Here is a 17,326-nt window from a genome sequence, read left to right as displayed (position 1 = left end):
CGTCTCTTCTTCTGTCTCCATTCAGAGAGGTGATTTGCGTTGCCGGAGCAGCCGTGGATCGACGCAGGAAGAGGCGCACATCACATGGGAGTGCGTGACTGCGCGTGTGTGAGGGTGTGTTCAGGCCTCCTGCCGTCGCCCGCTCGTCCCGGACAGGCATGGCGGGGGTCAGAGAGCGCAGCGGCTCCCGGATACAGAGGCCGTGGTCGGTGTACCGGGCCACCACCTTCGAGCTGTCCAACGAGATGATCGGATTGGCTCTCGCAGGTGAGGAGAAGTCGATACTGAAGTAATAGTAAATTGAATTCCTCCAACAGTCCGAAAACATCAAATCCCATCATAAAGAAGCTGAAACAGAAGATTTGGGGGTATTTGTGACTTAATCATATATCAAAATAGTCGCACATAAATTCTCTGGATCGATTAGTTAATTAATCAATTCATCATTTCAGCTCTGCTCAAGATTTCTGTCTGTCTTGTTGTTCGTTTCCCTCCTTCATTCTGTCTTTACTTGTATGTTTTGCCCAAAATGTTCCGTTAGCTGTTTTTCACTGCAAAATAATCGCAAACCTTTTTTTTTTAATCAATGAAAGATTTCTGTCAATTCTCTTTGCTTTCTTTTTCTTTCTAAATGTGAGGATTTGCTGCTATTCTTCCTCATTTATGACAGTAAACGAAGAGTCTTTGGGTTTGTGGACTGTTGGTTGAACAAAACAAGCTACTGGAATCGATATTGCGATGAGCATATTTCACAATTTCTTGACATGTTATTGACAAAAGAATCAATCACACAGAGGAACATAATCATTAGTAGCAGGCCTACATCCGAAAAGCGCTTATTGTCCTGTGTGTTTAGAGATCTTGTGAAGCAAGTAAGCAAATACATTCATAAATACACAAAATGAAAGCGTAATTTCATTTAAATTCAGGAGACTTGCCCAGTATAAACACAGCATGATGTTAATGTTATCCACTTGCAGCGCCATTCAAATCAAAGTGCACAATCTGCTGGCAGTGTGTTAAAGTCGTGTGGGAGCCAACAGCCTCTTTAACCACAGTCCTGCCCTGCAGCAGATCATAACGAGGCCTGAGGGCGTCTCATCATCTGTCACTGTGTCACACCGAGGATCGGCTCTGATTACAGCTAAACTGCCGCAGCGATGATAAGCAAAGCATTGTTTCTCCTGGTCGTCATCATCAGTGTGAATCTGTGCTCTGAAGTAAAAGTATGAAATATAATGAAATGTGGAGTAGTGTACAGTAAACGTATTTGTGCTGGTGTTTTGACAGGAAACAGTCAGGACCCAGATGAGCCGGTGCTCGAGTTCAGTGTGGGTGAGTTTCAAAACAATCCATCCATACTGACGTGGACTCATTAATCATTCATCTGTCAATCATTAGTTCATCTTAAAGGAATCGTGTTGGGTCAGTTTGTTGATGAAGTAAAACGTCACGTGGGTTCAGGTATCAGGTGTTTCAGCAGCGCGACGCGTTGACTTGTGTGTTTGTTCTCCAGCCTGCACGGACCTGCTGACTCCCGCTTTGGACAGAAAACCCAACAGCTTTGTAGCAGTGAGCTGCACGACACCACCGCAGGCCTTCTGGACCAAACACGCCCAGACTGAGGTCATAGAGGTCAGACGCTTTAGACTACTAATCACTTTTTCTGCCTTAGAGTCACAGAATAATGGCAGTTGGCCCATAATGTGACGTACTTACTGGAGTCTCGAGGGAGAAGTGAACAAACTGAACTTTCTTCCCTTCTGACCACTATAACGAGGTCCAGTTTGAGGTCAGCTGGACGCTTCTAATCACTTTTAATTGGAACTTTTTTTGTGCATACAAGCGCAGAATGAGTCATGGAAAACAGTTTCACATTTCACACATGTTTAGAGACACGGTTTAGTACTTTTTGAATATGATGTCTGTCAGTCTCATGGTTGTAAAATGTTAATTCTGAAACCACAGATGGCAGTTTTACTTGATTATCTCAGCTTTGAATAAACTTGTCCTATCATTGAAGTAATGCTGATTCCCTTCATCCATCCACAGGGCACCAGTAACCCCATCTTCCTCAGCAGCATCGCCTTCTTCCAGGACTCCAACATCAACCAGCAGACGCAGGTCAAACTGGCCGTCTACGATGTCAAGGACCGCTCGCAGGGCACGGTACGATATCCCTGCAGCGACTTCTGTTCACATGTGTCACAACACTTTTTTACTAACGTATCGTTTATATTGTCTTTGTCTAGATGTACATGTTGGGCTCGGCACTTTTCCCTGTGAAGGAGTTGTTGCAAGAGAGGAGCCACAGATTAGATCTGGAGCTGAGGTAACCCACGTCTGCGACGACGATGTTTCTCTCAGCAGATCATTCTGTTCTCTGTCAGTTATAAACCTCTTGACACTTCAACACCGGTCCACGTGAAGTTGATTTACATTCGTTATCCCCCAACATTAAATCTAACTCCATTAAACTGTCAACCACAGCTGTCAGCGAACCTAAAGCATGCAAACATATGAAGAAAGACAGGACGGAAACGTTCAACATCCTTTTATTTGAATATCTTTCCTGTGGGGAGAAACTGTTTGATTTGTAAGAATAATAGGATGTAAAGAATTTTGGCTCTAGTGACTTTATACAATATATCTGACAGTTAAAAGACACAAGGAGCACAAAAGTGACATTAGATAACATTTAATGGGACTAAAGATACAGTATACAAGAAAATAATTGAAAAAAATTAAAGCATTATTAAAAAAAAAAGTATACATATGTATGAATAAAAGACAATTTGTGGTCCTGTATCATTCAAAAATAAAAACATACACATTTTTTGGGTGAACTGTTCCTTTAAATTTAAGGTTTTTGTAATTGAATTCCGCTTTATCTCATTTGTACTTAAATATTGCATTTTTTTCAGTTTATTGGCATTTTATAAACATGAATCTATAACTAACAGATTAATGCAAAATAAACTTGCTTCAACGGGCAGATCAGCGGAGAACCAGCGGGTGGGCAACGTGACCATCGCCGCCTGGCAGATGGAGGAGAGACAGGATCAGAGGATGTCGGTCGGCCGCCTGCCAGACAGCATCAACGGGCGGGTAAGAGGCACCGGGAGGGACGCGGTCCTCCGGGAGCGTTTGATTTGAGATTTAATTTCCTGTGTGGGGAAGATCTGGTGTGGAGATATTCTCTTTACTGTTTGGATGGTTATTAGAAGAGGTCAGGATTAGTTTACGACCGCTGACTCTCTGACATTACAAACAGGATAAGGATTTATGTTTTTATTATTTGCTGATATTTTTAGAACTGACTAACATGGTGCTTCCTGTTTATCTGTGTCTATGTATAGGGCCGTATAAATAAACAGAACTCACTCAACCTGCTCTATGTGACAGCAAACATGTCAAAGATAAAGTAAAATAGCTTGATCCTTGTGGAGGAGGTGAGAGTGTGGTGTAGGTGAGTGTAGGCCGAAAAATAGTGGACAGGCAGGTGGAGGTGGTTTTAATGTGCGCGTGTGTGTGTGTGTGTGTGTGTGTGTGTGTGTGTGTGTGTCGTAGACGATGTTGCCTGTTGACGAGAGCCTCGCCGAGTCGATGGGAGTCCGAATCAAGTACTCCTCACTATGCAAAGACACGCTGCTGCGCTCAGGTAATGATAGCTCAGGTACATCCAAGTTTCATACGTGTGGATTTCTGGATCCCTTTGTCACCTTTGTCTGTTTGCAGAGCATCAAAAAAGAGACCAACAAGAAGTACATTTAAAGTTAATTTGAACGTTTGCATCCATATCTTCATACGCCTGCTTCCAGTTAGAAGCATGAGGGTTTAATTCACTGTATACGTGAGTGCAAAACAGATTATTCAGCCATACGCTCACAATAATTTAGTTAGATCCGTAGATAAAACACCTTGGTAAGGACGCCTCTCAGGGCTTCCGTAGATGTGCTAATAATCCACACAGAATGAAAGTGATCCCAGGACAGGGTTCGTACACTTTTTTCAAGGTCAAATTCAAGCACTTTTCAAGCACTTTTAAGGGTCATTTTTAAGATTTTCCAGCACCTTATTGCTGGGGTGAAATGCGTATCTAAGGGAATATATATACTTGTGATTTTTTTTCTTCACTTTTTATCACAGTTATGTACATTGTATCATGCTGTAAACATCTAAAATTATATTTTATAATTGCAAAAACTTCAGAAATTAATTATCCAGTCTGATCCCAATTTTGTGAAAGACACAGAGTTATAATGTCAAGCACTTTCAAGCACTTAAACTAAAATCCAAGCACTTTTCAGACCTTGAAAACACAACATTGAAATTCAAGCACTTTTAAGGATTTCAAGCACCCGTACGAACCCCGCAGGAAAACACACTCACTCTTTGAATTTGCCCTCAACCCTAAATATAAGCCTGAAGTCATCCAACTTTAACATCAATTTATAGCGTGAGCTCTATTTTGGTCGTCTAGGTAAACAAGATCTGTAGAGTAAACATCCAAAAGGTTTTTCTTCTTTGCTCTTTATAAAAAACTCATACGAGTTGTGAAACGTCTGATGCACTTCCCCTTGTTTGTTCCTTCCTTCCCATCCTCCACCTCTCTCGCCCGCCCGGCTCCATGTTTACCAATAAATCCGACTCTGAATCCTATAATTATGTTGTAGAAACGTATTGATCGTCACTCAGTAAGTCGGAGAGATGTGTTTACCTCTGGGACGAATGGCTGATCCAAAAATAACACAGATGTGAAACGTGACGGAGGGTACAATAACATTATAAGCATGTGCACCAGAAGCGTAGCTTTCTGTCCTTTGAGTCTGATTTAAATAATCAAATTGAGGTTAACTGAATTTCCTGTGGTTTTAGTGTTCGGAGGCACGATGTCCAGGATGTACCGCTTCCCCACCACTGATGGGAACCACCTACGGGTGCTGGAGCAAATGGCTGAGAGCGTCCTGTCACTAAACATTCCCCGACAGTTTGTCAAGCTGCTGCTGGAGGAGGACGCGTCCAGGTACAAACAGATCAGAACACATCTAACAACACAAGTTAATCTTATTTCACTCCTTCATGAAACAGTCACAGTTATTTATAGACGTGTATACATAAACGTGCAGTCCTTTTTCGCGTCTGGTGAATGTAAACAGCAGCAAAAAGATAGTGGTGATGTTATGGTTAGTGTCTTCACATTTATCGTTCGACATAAGGTAAACACTGTCCATCAACTTTGACGTGTTTGAGCACGAAGCATCAATAACGTAAACAGTCCATCTCTCCTCATCCCGCTGCAGTTGCCTGCAAACGATTGTTTGGTCTATAAAATTCCAAACCGGATCTAAATCTGATTTGCTCTTAATAATTAATCGACAAGTGCAGTAGAATTTAAATAGTCATTTATAAGCTTTATGTGCACGTTTGTTCCCCTCTTCGATGCCAAATCCCCATTTTTTTTTTTCCTTACAACCTTTTGCCCGTCACCAGGGTCTGTGAGCTGGAGGAGCTGGGAGAGTTATCGCCCTGCTGGGAAAACCTGCGGCGACAGATTGTCTCTCAGTACCAGACCATAATACTTGCATACCAGGAAACACTGACAGACCTCAACGACTACAGAGGTGAGTGTCCACAGAGGTTTCAGAATAGGTTTTTAAAACAAGCTACAACAATGATCCTTGTTCTTTTTGTCACATAAATTATTCTCTCGTTTTTTTTTACCCACTGTACGTCAGGTCCTTCGTTCAAAGCCAGTAACCTGAAGGCTGAACGGAAGCTTGAGTTCATGCCAACCAACCTACACGTCCAGAGGATGAGGGTGCAGGATGAGCTGGGTTTTGGTGAGACATAACCACCAGAAAAAAAAAAGCTCTGGTGATTTCTAAATGATTCATTTTAAACACCTCTGGTTGTCCGCCTCTTCAGAACACACGTACGATGTGATAACAATCGGAGCTCCTGCCGCTCACTGCCAAGGCTTTAAAAACAGCGGTTTGAGGAAACTCATCCAGAAGTTTGAGGAGGCAAAGAAACAGTAAGTTGATGAACAGACTTACCAACCATTGAATAGGAAAACTAAATTACATTTGCACATTTTTTTTTCCCTTCAATCACAGTGACCATCTAGCAGGAAAATAAAAGAAAAACAAAATTACATTTGCATGCGTTTTCCCTTCAGTCGCAGTGATATCTGCTCCTGTGTTGTTGCTTTAATCATTATTTTACTTATATCATTTCAAGTATTTAAAACAGATTTGATCCATGTGTGATTATTTTGTATTTATTTTGATTTGACTCCCCTGAAGTCATTTTTACATTCAGAGAAAAATGAAGAATGCATTGTTTCTGCCATTCAGTTCTATGGCTTCCTCTTAATTTTGTTTTTGTTACTTTTTTGATCAGCGAATATGAGGAGGGATGGTGAGTTGTTGCACTGCTTTGCTCGTTTTCATTTGTCCGTACACTGTTTGCCTCTCACTGCCTTGTACCATCACAAAAACATACTTTCACTGTCGTCCAAAAAAGTTACATAAAAATCCAGCATTGTGGATGAACTGGTGAGTAGTATAGGGTCTTTAATGAATGTTATATTACAAACAGGTCATGGATGGAAACAAATAATAATACATGATGCATTTGGTATTAACAGTGTTGTGTTTGAAAGTATCTAAAACAACAAAGCTCACTTATGTGTGACACCCAGATATTTCTTAACACAGAACACCAAGTTTGTTGAATTACCGTTCAGTTTGTAAATTCAGTCGTGGCTGCTGTCTCATTAAAATAAAGTCAGCTCAAATATTCTTCCTTTACTGTCATAAGTGACAAAGAAAGGCATCAAATCCTCTCGTTTAAGAAGCTGAAACCAGCAAATGTTTGGCAGTTTACCTCAAAATAATTACCAGGGACAAATCATTTTCTTTTTAATCGATTAAAGCAAAACTCTCGCCAAAAAACAACCGAGGCTTTATTTGGGATTGAATATGAGTCAAACCTTCGTGTGATAGCATAATTACGATGAAAGAGCTACTTTTAAGATTTACCGTAGTTTCGGTTTTGGGCACGTTCATTTTGAACGGGAGTGCTCGGGGCAGGACATGCTAGCATCAAAATCGCTATTTTTAGAACACTAAGAAGGCTCGACACAACATGAAACTTTGCTCGTAGCATCACCAGGGTCTCTACTCATGAACACGAGCATTGAGAACATTGTTTGTGTACACAGAGTTTATGAAAAAGAAGGTTTTTGAACTACTCACGTTAGCTGCTTCAGCTCCTGCGCGTTGCCGTCAACGCAGACAAAAAGTGTCGATCCCTGAGTGTGACCTGATAGGCACGCTTGAGGAGCGGTTCACCATTACTCTTGTGCCTGTCAGGTCGCACTCGGGGATCGACACCATGCACTCCCGTTCAAAATTAACGTGCCCAAAACCGAAACTACGGTAAATCTTAAAAGTGCCTCTTTCGTCCTAATTATGCTTTTACACAAAGGTTTGACTCATATTCAATCCCAAATGAAGCCTCGGTTGCTTTTTGGCAAGAGTTTCGCTTTAATCAACTAATTGTTGCAGCTCTAGTAAAAACACAAATCTTAATTGGAAAACACGTTAAGACAAGATTTCCCTTAAATTCTCATTAAGATCGATCTGAATTTCTAAAGTGAACGGTTTCACCCCCAGTCCTGTTTATCAAGTCAGTTTCATGTTGTCTTTGTGTTTACCTGTAGCCACTTGTTAGGACTGTTGTTAAGAGCAGGCATGTGCATGCAAACACAATGTTATTAACAAACTGACTAAAGAAGCTAAGTTACAATCTTTCCCTCAGTTGAAAGTTATTTTGGATTAGACCTTAGATGGAGGCAACAGTCATATGTTAAAGTTTTGCGGATCTAAAAGAGGGTCATCAGCATAGAGTTGGATGCTGACATGATGCTAAAGCCACTTGTGTTTGTTTTCTGCAGCAGCGCCCTCTCCAGCTCGCAGTCCATCGTCTACATACCCCAGGACATCGTCAGAGCCAAAGAGATCATCGCCCACATCAACACGCTGAAGACTCAGGTCAGCTACTACGCCGAGAGGCTTTCCCGAGCCGCCAAGGACCGATCTGCCAGCGGACTGGAGAGGACACTCGCTATTCTGGCTGATAAGGTATTTTACTGAACGCCATAAACCACTTAAAAGGATTCGCAGTGATGTTCTTTCCCAAATACGCAAGACATGAACTGTTTCCTCTCCATCTCAGACTCGTCAGTTGGTGACAGTTTGTGACTGTAAGCTGCTGGCGTCGGCCATTCAGGCCCTGAACGCAGCGCGACCCGAGTACATCGCCTCCAAAGCCTCGCCGTCAGCCGACTCGGAACAAGTGGTCCTACGTAACGACCAGGACACGCTTCTAGCCAAGTGGAGCGGTCGCAACAGCCGGTCCTCGCTACATGTGGACTGGCATGAAGAGGAGTGGGTAAGTTAGCTAGTTAGGCATCACCAAAAACAACTACAGTGGTTTTATATCAATTTCAGATTTAGAAGATAAAGAAATGCATCAATCCAGAGCGGTTAATGGTTTATTGTATATTGCCCTCCCCTACTAATATACTATTCTTTATTCGTGCTGTTTTCATGACTGTAAATGTGACAGAATTACTCCGTGTTTTGCGTCTTTGTCTCCAGGCAGCCTTAAGGAGAGTTTGTTGTTATGTAATGAAACCAGAGCTACACATTTCCTTCACATTCCATAAATCTTTGTTAAGCAAAATTGCGGCGCGCTCCCTGATTTGCATACTGATGTGACTCATCTCATCTCGTGTGCATCTTCTCTGCCCTCCGGCTCAAATCTTCTCCCCGCTGTTTTTTCTCTATTAACCCTCACACGGCTCTGAAAAAAAAAACGGGTGTACAATTATCTCGTGTGTCGTTTCAGGAGAAGGTTTGGCTGAACGTGGATAAGTCTTTGGAGTGCATCATCCAGCGGGTCGACAAGCTGCTTCAGAGGGAGAGGAGACCCAGTGTCAGCAGCCAGGACAGTTCACAGATCGACCTGCAGGGCGGCGCCACGAAGAAAGGTAACACACAATTAAAACATTGTTTCTGTTCTTTGCTGTGTTTTTTTTTTTTTTACTTTGTAGTTCAGAAATATGAGAAATAATTCATGTTTATGCTGGAAAAATCTTTTGTTTTCATTTTTGGACTGACTTTTGTCTTAAAATTACAAAACATGAAGATCTTTTTTTGTTTTCTGGCTGAGAAATAAGTTTTATGGAGACTAAAACGGTCTCTGAAGTCATCAACGTAGGTCTTTTTCCACTGCTCATACAAATAAACATGAAACGTACATTTTCACTTTGCTTTCTCCTTAGTTTTAATTTGTTTCACTCATTTTTACTCTTTGTGTTGACCGCCTTAAATCTTACAAAGAGGCTAAAATGTTTTAAAATCAGTTTTCACAGACATGCAGCTACTTATTTTTTAAAAAGCAATAAAATTCAAATAGAGTCAATGAAATTACGATTGAATTCAACAGACTGGTGAGCCACAAATTGACATTTATTATATTTAAAAGTAAAAAATTAACGCTGCTGTTTGTGGCTGTGAAAAGATGATGAAAAAGGAGGCGCTTTCTGGATCAACCCAGGAAGTCAGTCACAGGATTCTCCCTCATCTCAACCACCATCATCATCATCATCACCACCACCACCCTCTTCCTCTCCACCCGCCCTCTCCTCTGCACGCCCTCCCAGCCCCGAAAAAGAATCCTGTAGGTTTATTTCATTTCCTGTTTTGCTTCTTTTACAACCTCTCCTGTTTTCAGCTCAGTTTTCTTCACTCTTTTAATCCCTTACCTGAGAAAAAACTGTCAACTGGAAGCGTTTTGTTTTGTGTGTTTTGTTTTGGTCTGTCTTCAGTGTTGCAGCTTTTTGTAGAAGCGGAAAAATTAGAAGCAGCTCCTTTTACTCTCCAGCTTTGCCGGTGTAAGCTCTTCTGTCGCTGCTTCATGGCTGAACACAGCCAGCCTGTCGATCAACAGTCTTATCTGAGATTTTGTGCTCACTCTACATGTTGTACTGGACCAGAGTCACACGTCTATCCAACCTTGTGCTTTAAAAAACAGCGAATCTAGTGGAGGCAGTTCAGAAAGGATTTGAGCATTTCTTTTATATATAGTTTAGTTGTGTTCCTTTGTTATCCCAAATGTTTCCAACAATGTTCAAACCTGACAAACCCCGAGTGTTTAATTTGGCCGACTGTCACTTTTATTTCCAGGAAAGAGTCAGAGAGGGAGAAAGGAAGTCAGTGAACATTTCTGAACATGGTGAAAAAGACTGTAAATCATTCCCAGAGATTTTCATCATTATTGGTTGTATGCAGTAAAAACAACGACTCCCATGATCCCACGCTACTTACGTCTGATGTTTTGGTTTGGTTGAGAGACAAGAAGTGGCAGAAATGACATTTTAATTCCGTTTATAGTCCCTAAAACTAGAACTTGCGCGTTGATGCTTTTTAAGAGACAACAAAAATATCCCAGCTCTGTTCTCCGTTCTTAGCACTTAGGGCTGAACACTATGATTATGTTTACTGTCCACTATTCTCTCAATGTCCCTTAACCGCCTGAGAGGTCTAGCTGCTGTTGAACGGTGTCTGGATAGATGTCTGACCCTGGTTTGTAGTGTTTTCTATGTGTGTGTCTCTGCTGCCTCGTGTGGCTCGCAGCGCTCTGCTAATCATGCATGTTGCACCTCCATCCCCTCTTCCAGATGGAAGCCCCAGTGCTGAGGAGTCGTACCCAGGTAAGAGCTGCTGTCCCACTCATGCTTCTCTGCCTCTGTCCTCAACCTCCAAACCTCCACCAGTGTGTGTACGTACCGTATGTAGCAGGTGTTTTCAAAACTTATATCAGCTTTTACATTCCTTGTTTGATTACAGACATTACTTTGATACAATTCTTGGTCATGAAAGAGCAAACTTATACTCATTTATAGCTTTAACTCCCGCCCATCACATATTCTAAACCCAGGACACCCTGGAGATTCACATATTTAACTACAGTTCTGCATATTTGATGATGTGTCCTGTAAGCTCTACACCCAGTACACAATTTCCGTATCTGTTCAACCTACTCAATTATCTGTATGAGCCTCAAACTAGGCTGGACCGACAGGACTTTGCTCATTTAAAGGAACAGCTCACCCAAAAATAGAAATTTCGGTCGTTATCTCCTCACCCTCGTGCTGATGCACGTAGTTGGAAGTTTCGTAGTCCACAAAACATTTCTGGAGCTTCACAGCAAAGCTTGCAGCATACTCTGATCAACTGAAGTAGCTGGAGACTTGTTTTAAAATGGAAAAACAACCAAAAAAAACATAAAAATGGCTCCGTACAGCTCATTCAGCGTAACTACAAACAAACCAACAAACAAACAAACAGCTGTGAAGCTGCAGAAATGTTTAATGGACTATGAAATTTCACCTGACTGTTGAATTTTCATTTTTGGGTGAACTGTTGTCTTAAGTGTGTCATAATTAACAGGTTTTTTGGTCTGAGGGAATCTTTAATGTATCATTTCTTCTTTTTAAAGCAGTTTGCTGGTCACTTGTTGAATAATTCCTGAAAGATGTCAAGTGGAGAAACATACCGTAGAATAAAACAACAAAACAAAACGTAACTTGACTCGTCCTGGAGCTTCACCCAGTGGATCACGCTTTTGCTTTTCCTATCGTCTCTCTGTTCCATCTGTTTTCTGTTTCTGTCTTAAAATATCAAATCTAACTTGTAAATTCACTCAAAAGTGCCATTATTGGTGCTTAATATCCCTTTAACTGAGCTGCTATCAGGTCACATCAGGCGTGGATGAGTGGTCGCTCTCTAAAGCTCTATATAACTTCACTTTCTGTCTGTATTTGTGTTTCCCAGGCGAGTGGAGCGAGGCGTTGTACCCTCTCCTCACCACGCTCACCGAGTGCGTCGCCATGATGAGCGACACGGCCAAAAAGTCAATGGTCTTCCTGCTGATGCAGGACAGCGCCCCGACGATAGCCATGGACCTGTCGCTGCAGTACCGCCGCGATGTCGTCTTCTGCCAGACGGTCAGCGCGGACACACAGAGCTGCATGACATTTACTCAGCATTTACATATGTACACCCCGGCTGTTGGCTGTTAGATCATCAGAGAGTGACTCACAGCTCATAAATCTGTAAATATTACAGGGCCGGAGGTGCAAAGGTCCACAGCTCTGTGGCTTCTCAGTGTTTATATGACTATTAAATGTTGTGTAAAGGGAGCGTGAGCGAGGAAAGACAGTAGGATAAAAGACGAAGAGAGTGAGACAGAAAGAGACGGGATTTCTTCACTCCTACTCTCCCGTTGTTGCCGGCATGAACCTGAGAGACGTTTCAGGTCTTTAAAGTTAAAAAGAGGACGAGTGCCCAGAGGTATTCGAGGTAGTGGATTTTCTTTTCTCGCAACCTGATATTTTTAAAGCCTCTTATTTTTAAAGTTTTGGCTCGGTTACAGAAGCAGTTATATTTACTCAGGAGGTTTACTGTAGATGCTTCAGACACAAGATCAGCTGAACAACCCTGGTTCCAAAAGAGTCGGGACGCTGCGTAAAACGAAAACAAACAAAACAGGGGGAACACCAGATTCAGATCCAGATTCATGTCCAAAGCTGAAGTTGCAATCTGCACACCTGCCGTATAAAAATGAGTTTGTCATTGTGTTTTTTCAGCTGCACCAGATGCTGAGACACAGTCAGAAAGCAGAACTGATGCTAATGCTGATGTGGGTGTGTACCTGTGTGTGTGTGTGTGTGTGTGTGTGTGTGTGTGGGTGTGTACCTGTGTGTGTGTGTGTATGTGTGTGTGTGCGTGTGCGTGTGTGCGTGCTTGTGTGTGTGTGTGTGTGTGTGTTGCAGCTCACCGCTCTCATCTGCGGCTTCATTATCAAACTGAGGAACTGTCTCCGTGACAACGGATTCCTCCGACAGCTCTACACCATCGGCCTGCTGGCTCAGTTTGAGTCCCTGCTCAGCACCTACGGTACAAACACACACACACACACACACACACACAAGGACACACACACAGGTTGCCTTCAGTGTTTCGCCCCCTGACAGTTGGAGGTTATGACTGTTCTCACTCATGTGTGTGTCCCAGGAGAGGAGTTGGCCATGTTGGAGGACATGAGCGTCGGCATCATGGATCTCCGTAACGTCACCTTTAAGGTAGGAACATTTAATTATCATCCTGAGGACCCTATTTGAAACGTGGGAAACTTTGATGGCCTATTATCTTCACGATAGTTTGGCGATTAAAAGATAATGGTATCATGTATCATATATATATCCTAAAACTAAACACTTTTGTGTGAAAATATGAGAAAGTTGTGGAAAAGTTTTAAAAATTCATTGGTTAAAAACAAAATATAGGACCTCTGTAATCAAAATTTAAAGCTGTTGTTTTTGTAGCAGTAAGAAACTCTCCATCACTTTCAGGTGACCCAGGCCACCGGCAGCTCCCCCCCCGACATGCTGCCGATCATCACCGGGAACCGGGACGGCTTCAACGTCCGCATCCCGCTGCCGGGAACCATGTTCGATGCGCTGCCGCGGGAGATCCAGAGCGGCATGCTGCTGAGGGTCCAGCCGGTGCACTTTAACGTTGGCATCAACGAGCAGCAGACGCTAGCTGAGAAGTAAGCGAGTCCGAAACACAATCACACAGTTTTAGCAGACAAATCTGGGCTGGTCTACAGTTTAATGTCATAAAAACCTGTTGCTCTGTTGCTCAGGTTTGGAGACACGTCCCTACAGGAGATCATTAACCTGGAGAGTCTTTCCAGACTAAATTCTTACTACGAACAGTTCAAAGAAGTCCTGCCTGAGGACTGTAAGTACTGAAGTGTCCTAGAGTTCAACGAGGAACAACCTCTCTCAGTTAGTGCTTTTGAAATCTAATTTAAAAGACCCTACAGATAAAAGCATTGTTTTTCATGCTCTGTTCTTTTTTACATCCCCTCAGGCCTCCCGAGGTCTCGGTCTCAGACTTGTCTCCCTGAGCTGCTGAGGTTTCTGGGGCAGAACGTCCACGCCAGGAAAAACAAGAACGTGGACATCCTCTGGCAGGCTGCCGAGGTGAAGTTCCTGCTCTGTTACACAAAGAATTAAATATTATGTATCATACTGTTCTTAAAACGGAGGTAGAAATCTTAATGTGGTCAAATAATTGCAGATGAAAGAGTTCGATATTGAGTTGATACCCACAATAATCTGATACTGTAATGTCAGACCGACTGTCCCCAGCTTCAGTATCTCTTCTCCTCTCCGTGTCAGATCTGTCGCCGGCTGAACGGGGTTCGCTTCACCAGCTGCAAAAGCGCCAAAGACCGCACGGCCATGTCGGTGACCCTGGAGCAGTGCCTGATCCTGCAGCACGAGCACGGCATGGCGCCGCAGGTCTTCACGCAGGCCCTTGACTGTATGCGAAGGTAGGACGCCCTCAAAGTGCCTGAATGAAAAGTAAAACATGACTGAGAGTCATACCTGGGCAAAACACACATCCGCCGATCAAAATCTTTCAAAGCAATCCAGAGTCCGGAGGATGTTTTGCCCACGTATGATTTGAGAGCTCACTGCCTGCTTCCTCTGGTAAATCAAACTGATGTAGAGTCGCTGGTTCATCTCAGAGAGGACACTTGAATATTTTGGACATCAGTTGGTCGCTGTCTTCACCAGACTCTTGTCAAAAAAGTTCCAATTTTGTTCGTAAGCATTGACTTTCTTTCCTGGAAACTGGAATGTGACAAGAGCCTGGAGACAAGAGGTACCTAACTGATATTCAAGTGACTGACTGAGTTGTTGGTCTGTCTTCTTGTCTTCTTGTCTCTGAGTCTGTTACGTCTGTCCATCCGTCCACACAACACTGTCTCGTCTTTCTGTAAAAGTAGCCTACGCTGTTTCACAGTCTGAGTTGCGAACAGGCTGGCAACCTATTTTTCCTTTATTTGTATTTCTTTACACTTTCATTTCTTTCATCCCTCCTTCGTTTTTTCCTTTCCTTCATTCATTTGCAAATAATTTTTGACCCCCCCTTACTAAGAGGCTCTAAGGAAAGATTAACTGCACCCCAGTTTTAGTGAAAATCTGCCTTTTACCTGTATTTTAAAGGTTATTGCAACCTGTTTTTCTGCATGGGGGATTTGGCTTGCAGCATGGCACAAAACATACATACGAAAGCAGACACATCTATCAATAAACCAACATTTTGAAAATTGATGCATCAACTTATAAAAAGATGCATAACAGGAAAACAGGGTGTAAGAATTTAAACAGATGGAAAAGAGGACAATATGAATATTTTGTTATCAACACCAGGTGAAAATTGTTTGGGTTCAAAAAAAGAATGTAAACAAAGGAAAGAAAACAAACCAAATATGAAAACTTTCCAGAAAGCAGCACGTCACGTAAAATGCTTTCCAAAATATGTTTGACACAAGTTTGTGGTCTGAAAAAAGACCTTTACTAACAGAAACAAGATAACCGATACCATAAATACAGGAGACGGATGAAATAAGGTGCACAGGGATTTATATTCCCAGACAGAGCTTTATTGATATCGATCCACAGTATAACAGCCTGCTGCAAATGTGATTTTGTTCTCGAGGACAAAAACTTCTCTTTAAAAGTCACTGCAGCTCTCACAAACAACACGAGATATAAGTTTATACTCAAGTGTGTGTACCTTTTTGTGTCGAAGGATTTGTGTGTTGAAAGTGGAGTTTCTATGTGACTTTGTGTTGTAAATACTCTGTTGTAAAAAAAGATGTAATCACGCCTGTCTCGTTTGTACTTGTGCTCAATAAAGTTGCACTCCCACACGGATACTCGCATGATACGACATCTCTTCACCTTTTCCTTCGCCCTTTTTTCCCCTCTCTTCACATCTCTCTCCCTTTTTCCCTCCCCTCTGCCTCATTAGCCGACGAGCATGAATACAGTTTTTAGATTTGTTTAAGTTTGGATTGAGATTTGATGCATGTCGGATAAAAGCTTGGAGATACCGTACCCATTCCCTCCAAATTTCCCTCCATTATCCATTACCCCCTCTTGTCTGAACATTAGTTGAGAATGATTCAAATAAATGGATAATATATCCTTGAAATGTTCACATTTTGAAGTCTGCAACAGGTACTTCTTATATGTTAGCTTTTGTTAGCATTAGCATACTTGTAACAAGGTTATGGCTTTCTTGTAGCTTGCAAAAACATGGTTAAACTTAAAAGTTCCCGATCCAGAGTGCAACTTAATTGAAAATTAAACTTAAACCTAATTCCTTCAATTTAAAAGGTGTTTTTTCAGTTTACAGTCACGTTGGTTTTCCTGCCATTTTACCCTCCATTTCTTCCTCTGTTCCTGGCATTAGCATACTTGTAACAGCATGCAGGAAAGCTACCCTGTTAGCTTGCAAACAAATGTAAAAGTTTTGAGTGGGTATAAAAGGTGAAACTTAATTCCCAAAAATAGTTTTTCTCCTCATGTTGGTTTCCCGCCATTTTACCCTCTGTTCCCTCCTCTGTCCCTAGCATTAGCATACTTGTAAAAGCATGCTAGCTTTCTCATTAGCTTGCAGACAAATGTAAACCTCTTGTGTCTAAAGCAAAAAGTTCCTGATCCAGACTGCAAAATTATACATAACTCCTTAAATTCAAAGGGTGTTTTTTCAACTCATGTTGGTTTTCCCGCCGTTTTACCCTCCACTCCCTGTTCCTCCTCCACCCCATGTCTAACAGTATATAAACATGGAGAGCCATTACTGTATTTTCTTATCTTCTTTCCTTTTCTGAAAGACGTCTTCCTTAATTTTCTCTTTTTTCTCTTTCTCTTTTTCCTCCTCCTCTGTTTCCCGCCTTTGTGACTCGTTCGTTCACTCATTTTATTTGCGGGATGTTTTTTTTGATTCTGATTGTTCCGTGACGGATTCATTTTCATTTTTATCACTTTGGCCATTTTTTTGGGATGTCTTTATTCACATCATGGTGGTTGTGGCTTCTTTGTCATTGGGATCCTTTCGCTGGTATCACATGTTAATTTGCCATTTCATCTCCGTGCATGTATGTGTACATGCCATCTGTTTATTTTGGCCTTGTTGGCGCCACACGCTGGCTGCTTCTTTACTCTCCTGCCCTTCTTGCAATCTTTTATTTTCCCCCCAAATATCCTTTTATTTCCTCCCTTCCTCTTTGTCCTTTTCTTCCTTCCTCTTCCTTTCCTCACCCTTCCCTTCCTCCAACCTTATTTGCTGCTCCACACCTCCTCCTCTCCCTCCCACCTCCT

General features: G+C 42.1%; 1 protein-coding gene across 20 annotated transcripts in view; it reads left to right on the top strand.

Annotated features, from left to right (window-relative positions):
* LOC115576940 (inositol polyphosphate-4-phosphatase type I A-like) overlaps positions 1-17,326 on the top strand; it is a 42,452-nt gene that overhangs the window by 16,839 nt on the left and 8,287 nt on the right. For 6 of the 20 annotated variants that reach the window (XM_030409622.1, XM_030409615.1, XM_030409611.1 and 3 more), the window contains 24 exons: positions 26-267; positions 1,291-1,335; positions 1,517-1,635; positions 2,053-2,169; positions 2,253-2,332; positions 2,997-3,108; positions 3,571-3,661; positions 4,879-5,026; positions 5,494-5,624; positions 5,739-5,843; positions 5,929-6,037; positions 6,406-6,423; positions 7,964-8,150; positions 8,245-8,460; positions 8,920-9,061; positions 9,595-9,753; positions 10,754-10,786; positions 11,910-12,082; positions 12,911-13,034; positions 13,152-13,219; positions 13,490-13,689; positions 13,786-13,883; positions 14,016-14,128; positions 14,327-14,481. In XM_030409622.1, the coding sequence (XP_030265482.1) occupies positions 159-267; positions 1,291-1,335; positions 1,517-1,635; positions 2,053-2,169; positions 2,253-2,332; positions 2,997-3,108; positions 3,571-3,661; positions 4,879-5,026; positions 5,494-5,624; positions 5,739-5,843; positions 5,929-6,037; positions 6,406-6,423; positions 7,964-8,150; positions 8,245-8,460; positions 8,920-9,061; positions 9,595-9,753; positions 10,754-10,786; positions 11,910-12,082; positions 12,911-13,034; positions 13,152-13,219; positions 13,490-13,689; positions 13,786-13,883; positions 14,016-14,128; positions 14,327-14,481 (2,852 nt within the window). In that variant the 5' untranslated portion in view covers positions 26-158. Of the gene's footprint in view, positions 1-25; positions 268-1,290; positions 1,336-1,516; positions 1,636-2,052; positions 2,170-2,252; positions 2,333-2,996; positions 3,109-3,570; positions 3,662-4,878; positions 5,027-5,493; positions 5,625-5,738; positions 5,844-5,928; positions 6,038-6,405; positions 6,424-7,963; positions 8,151-8,244; positions 8,461-8,919; positions 9,062-9,594; positions 9,754-10,753; positions 10,787-11,909; positions 12,083-12,910; positions 13,035-13,151; positions 13,220-13,489; positions 13,690-13,785; positions 13,884-14,015; positions 14,129-14,326; positions 14,482-15,971; positions 17,304-17,326 lie in introns of those variants that run through there. The other 14 variants (XM_030409629.1, XM_030409624.1, XM_030409628.1 and 11 more) reach the window with 12 other exon arrangements.

The sequence above is a fragment of the Sparus aurata genome, chromosome 24, assembly GCF_900880675.1.
Source record: "Sparus aurata chromosome 24, fSpaAur1.1, whole genome shotgun sequence".
Lineage (NCBI taxonomy): Eukaryota > Metazoa > Chordata > Actinopteri > Spariformes > Sparidae > Sparus > Sparus aurata.
Note: the sequence above shows the minus strand (reverse complement) of the source record. Positions and strands in the feature narration are given on the sequence as shown.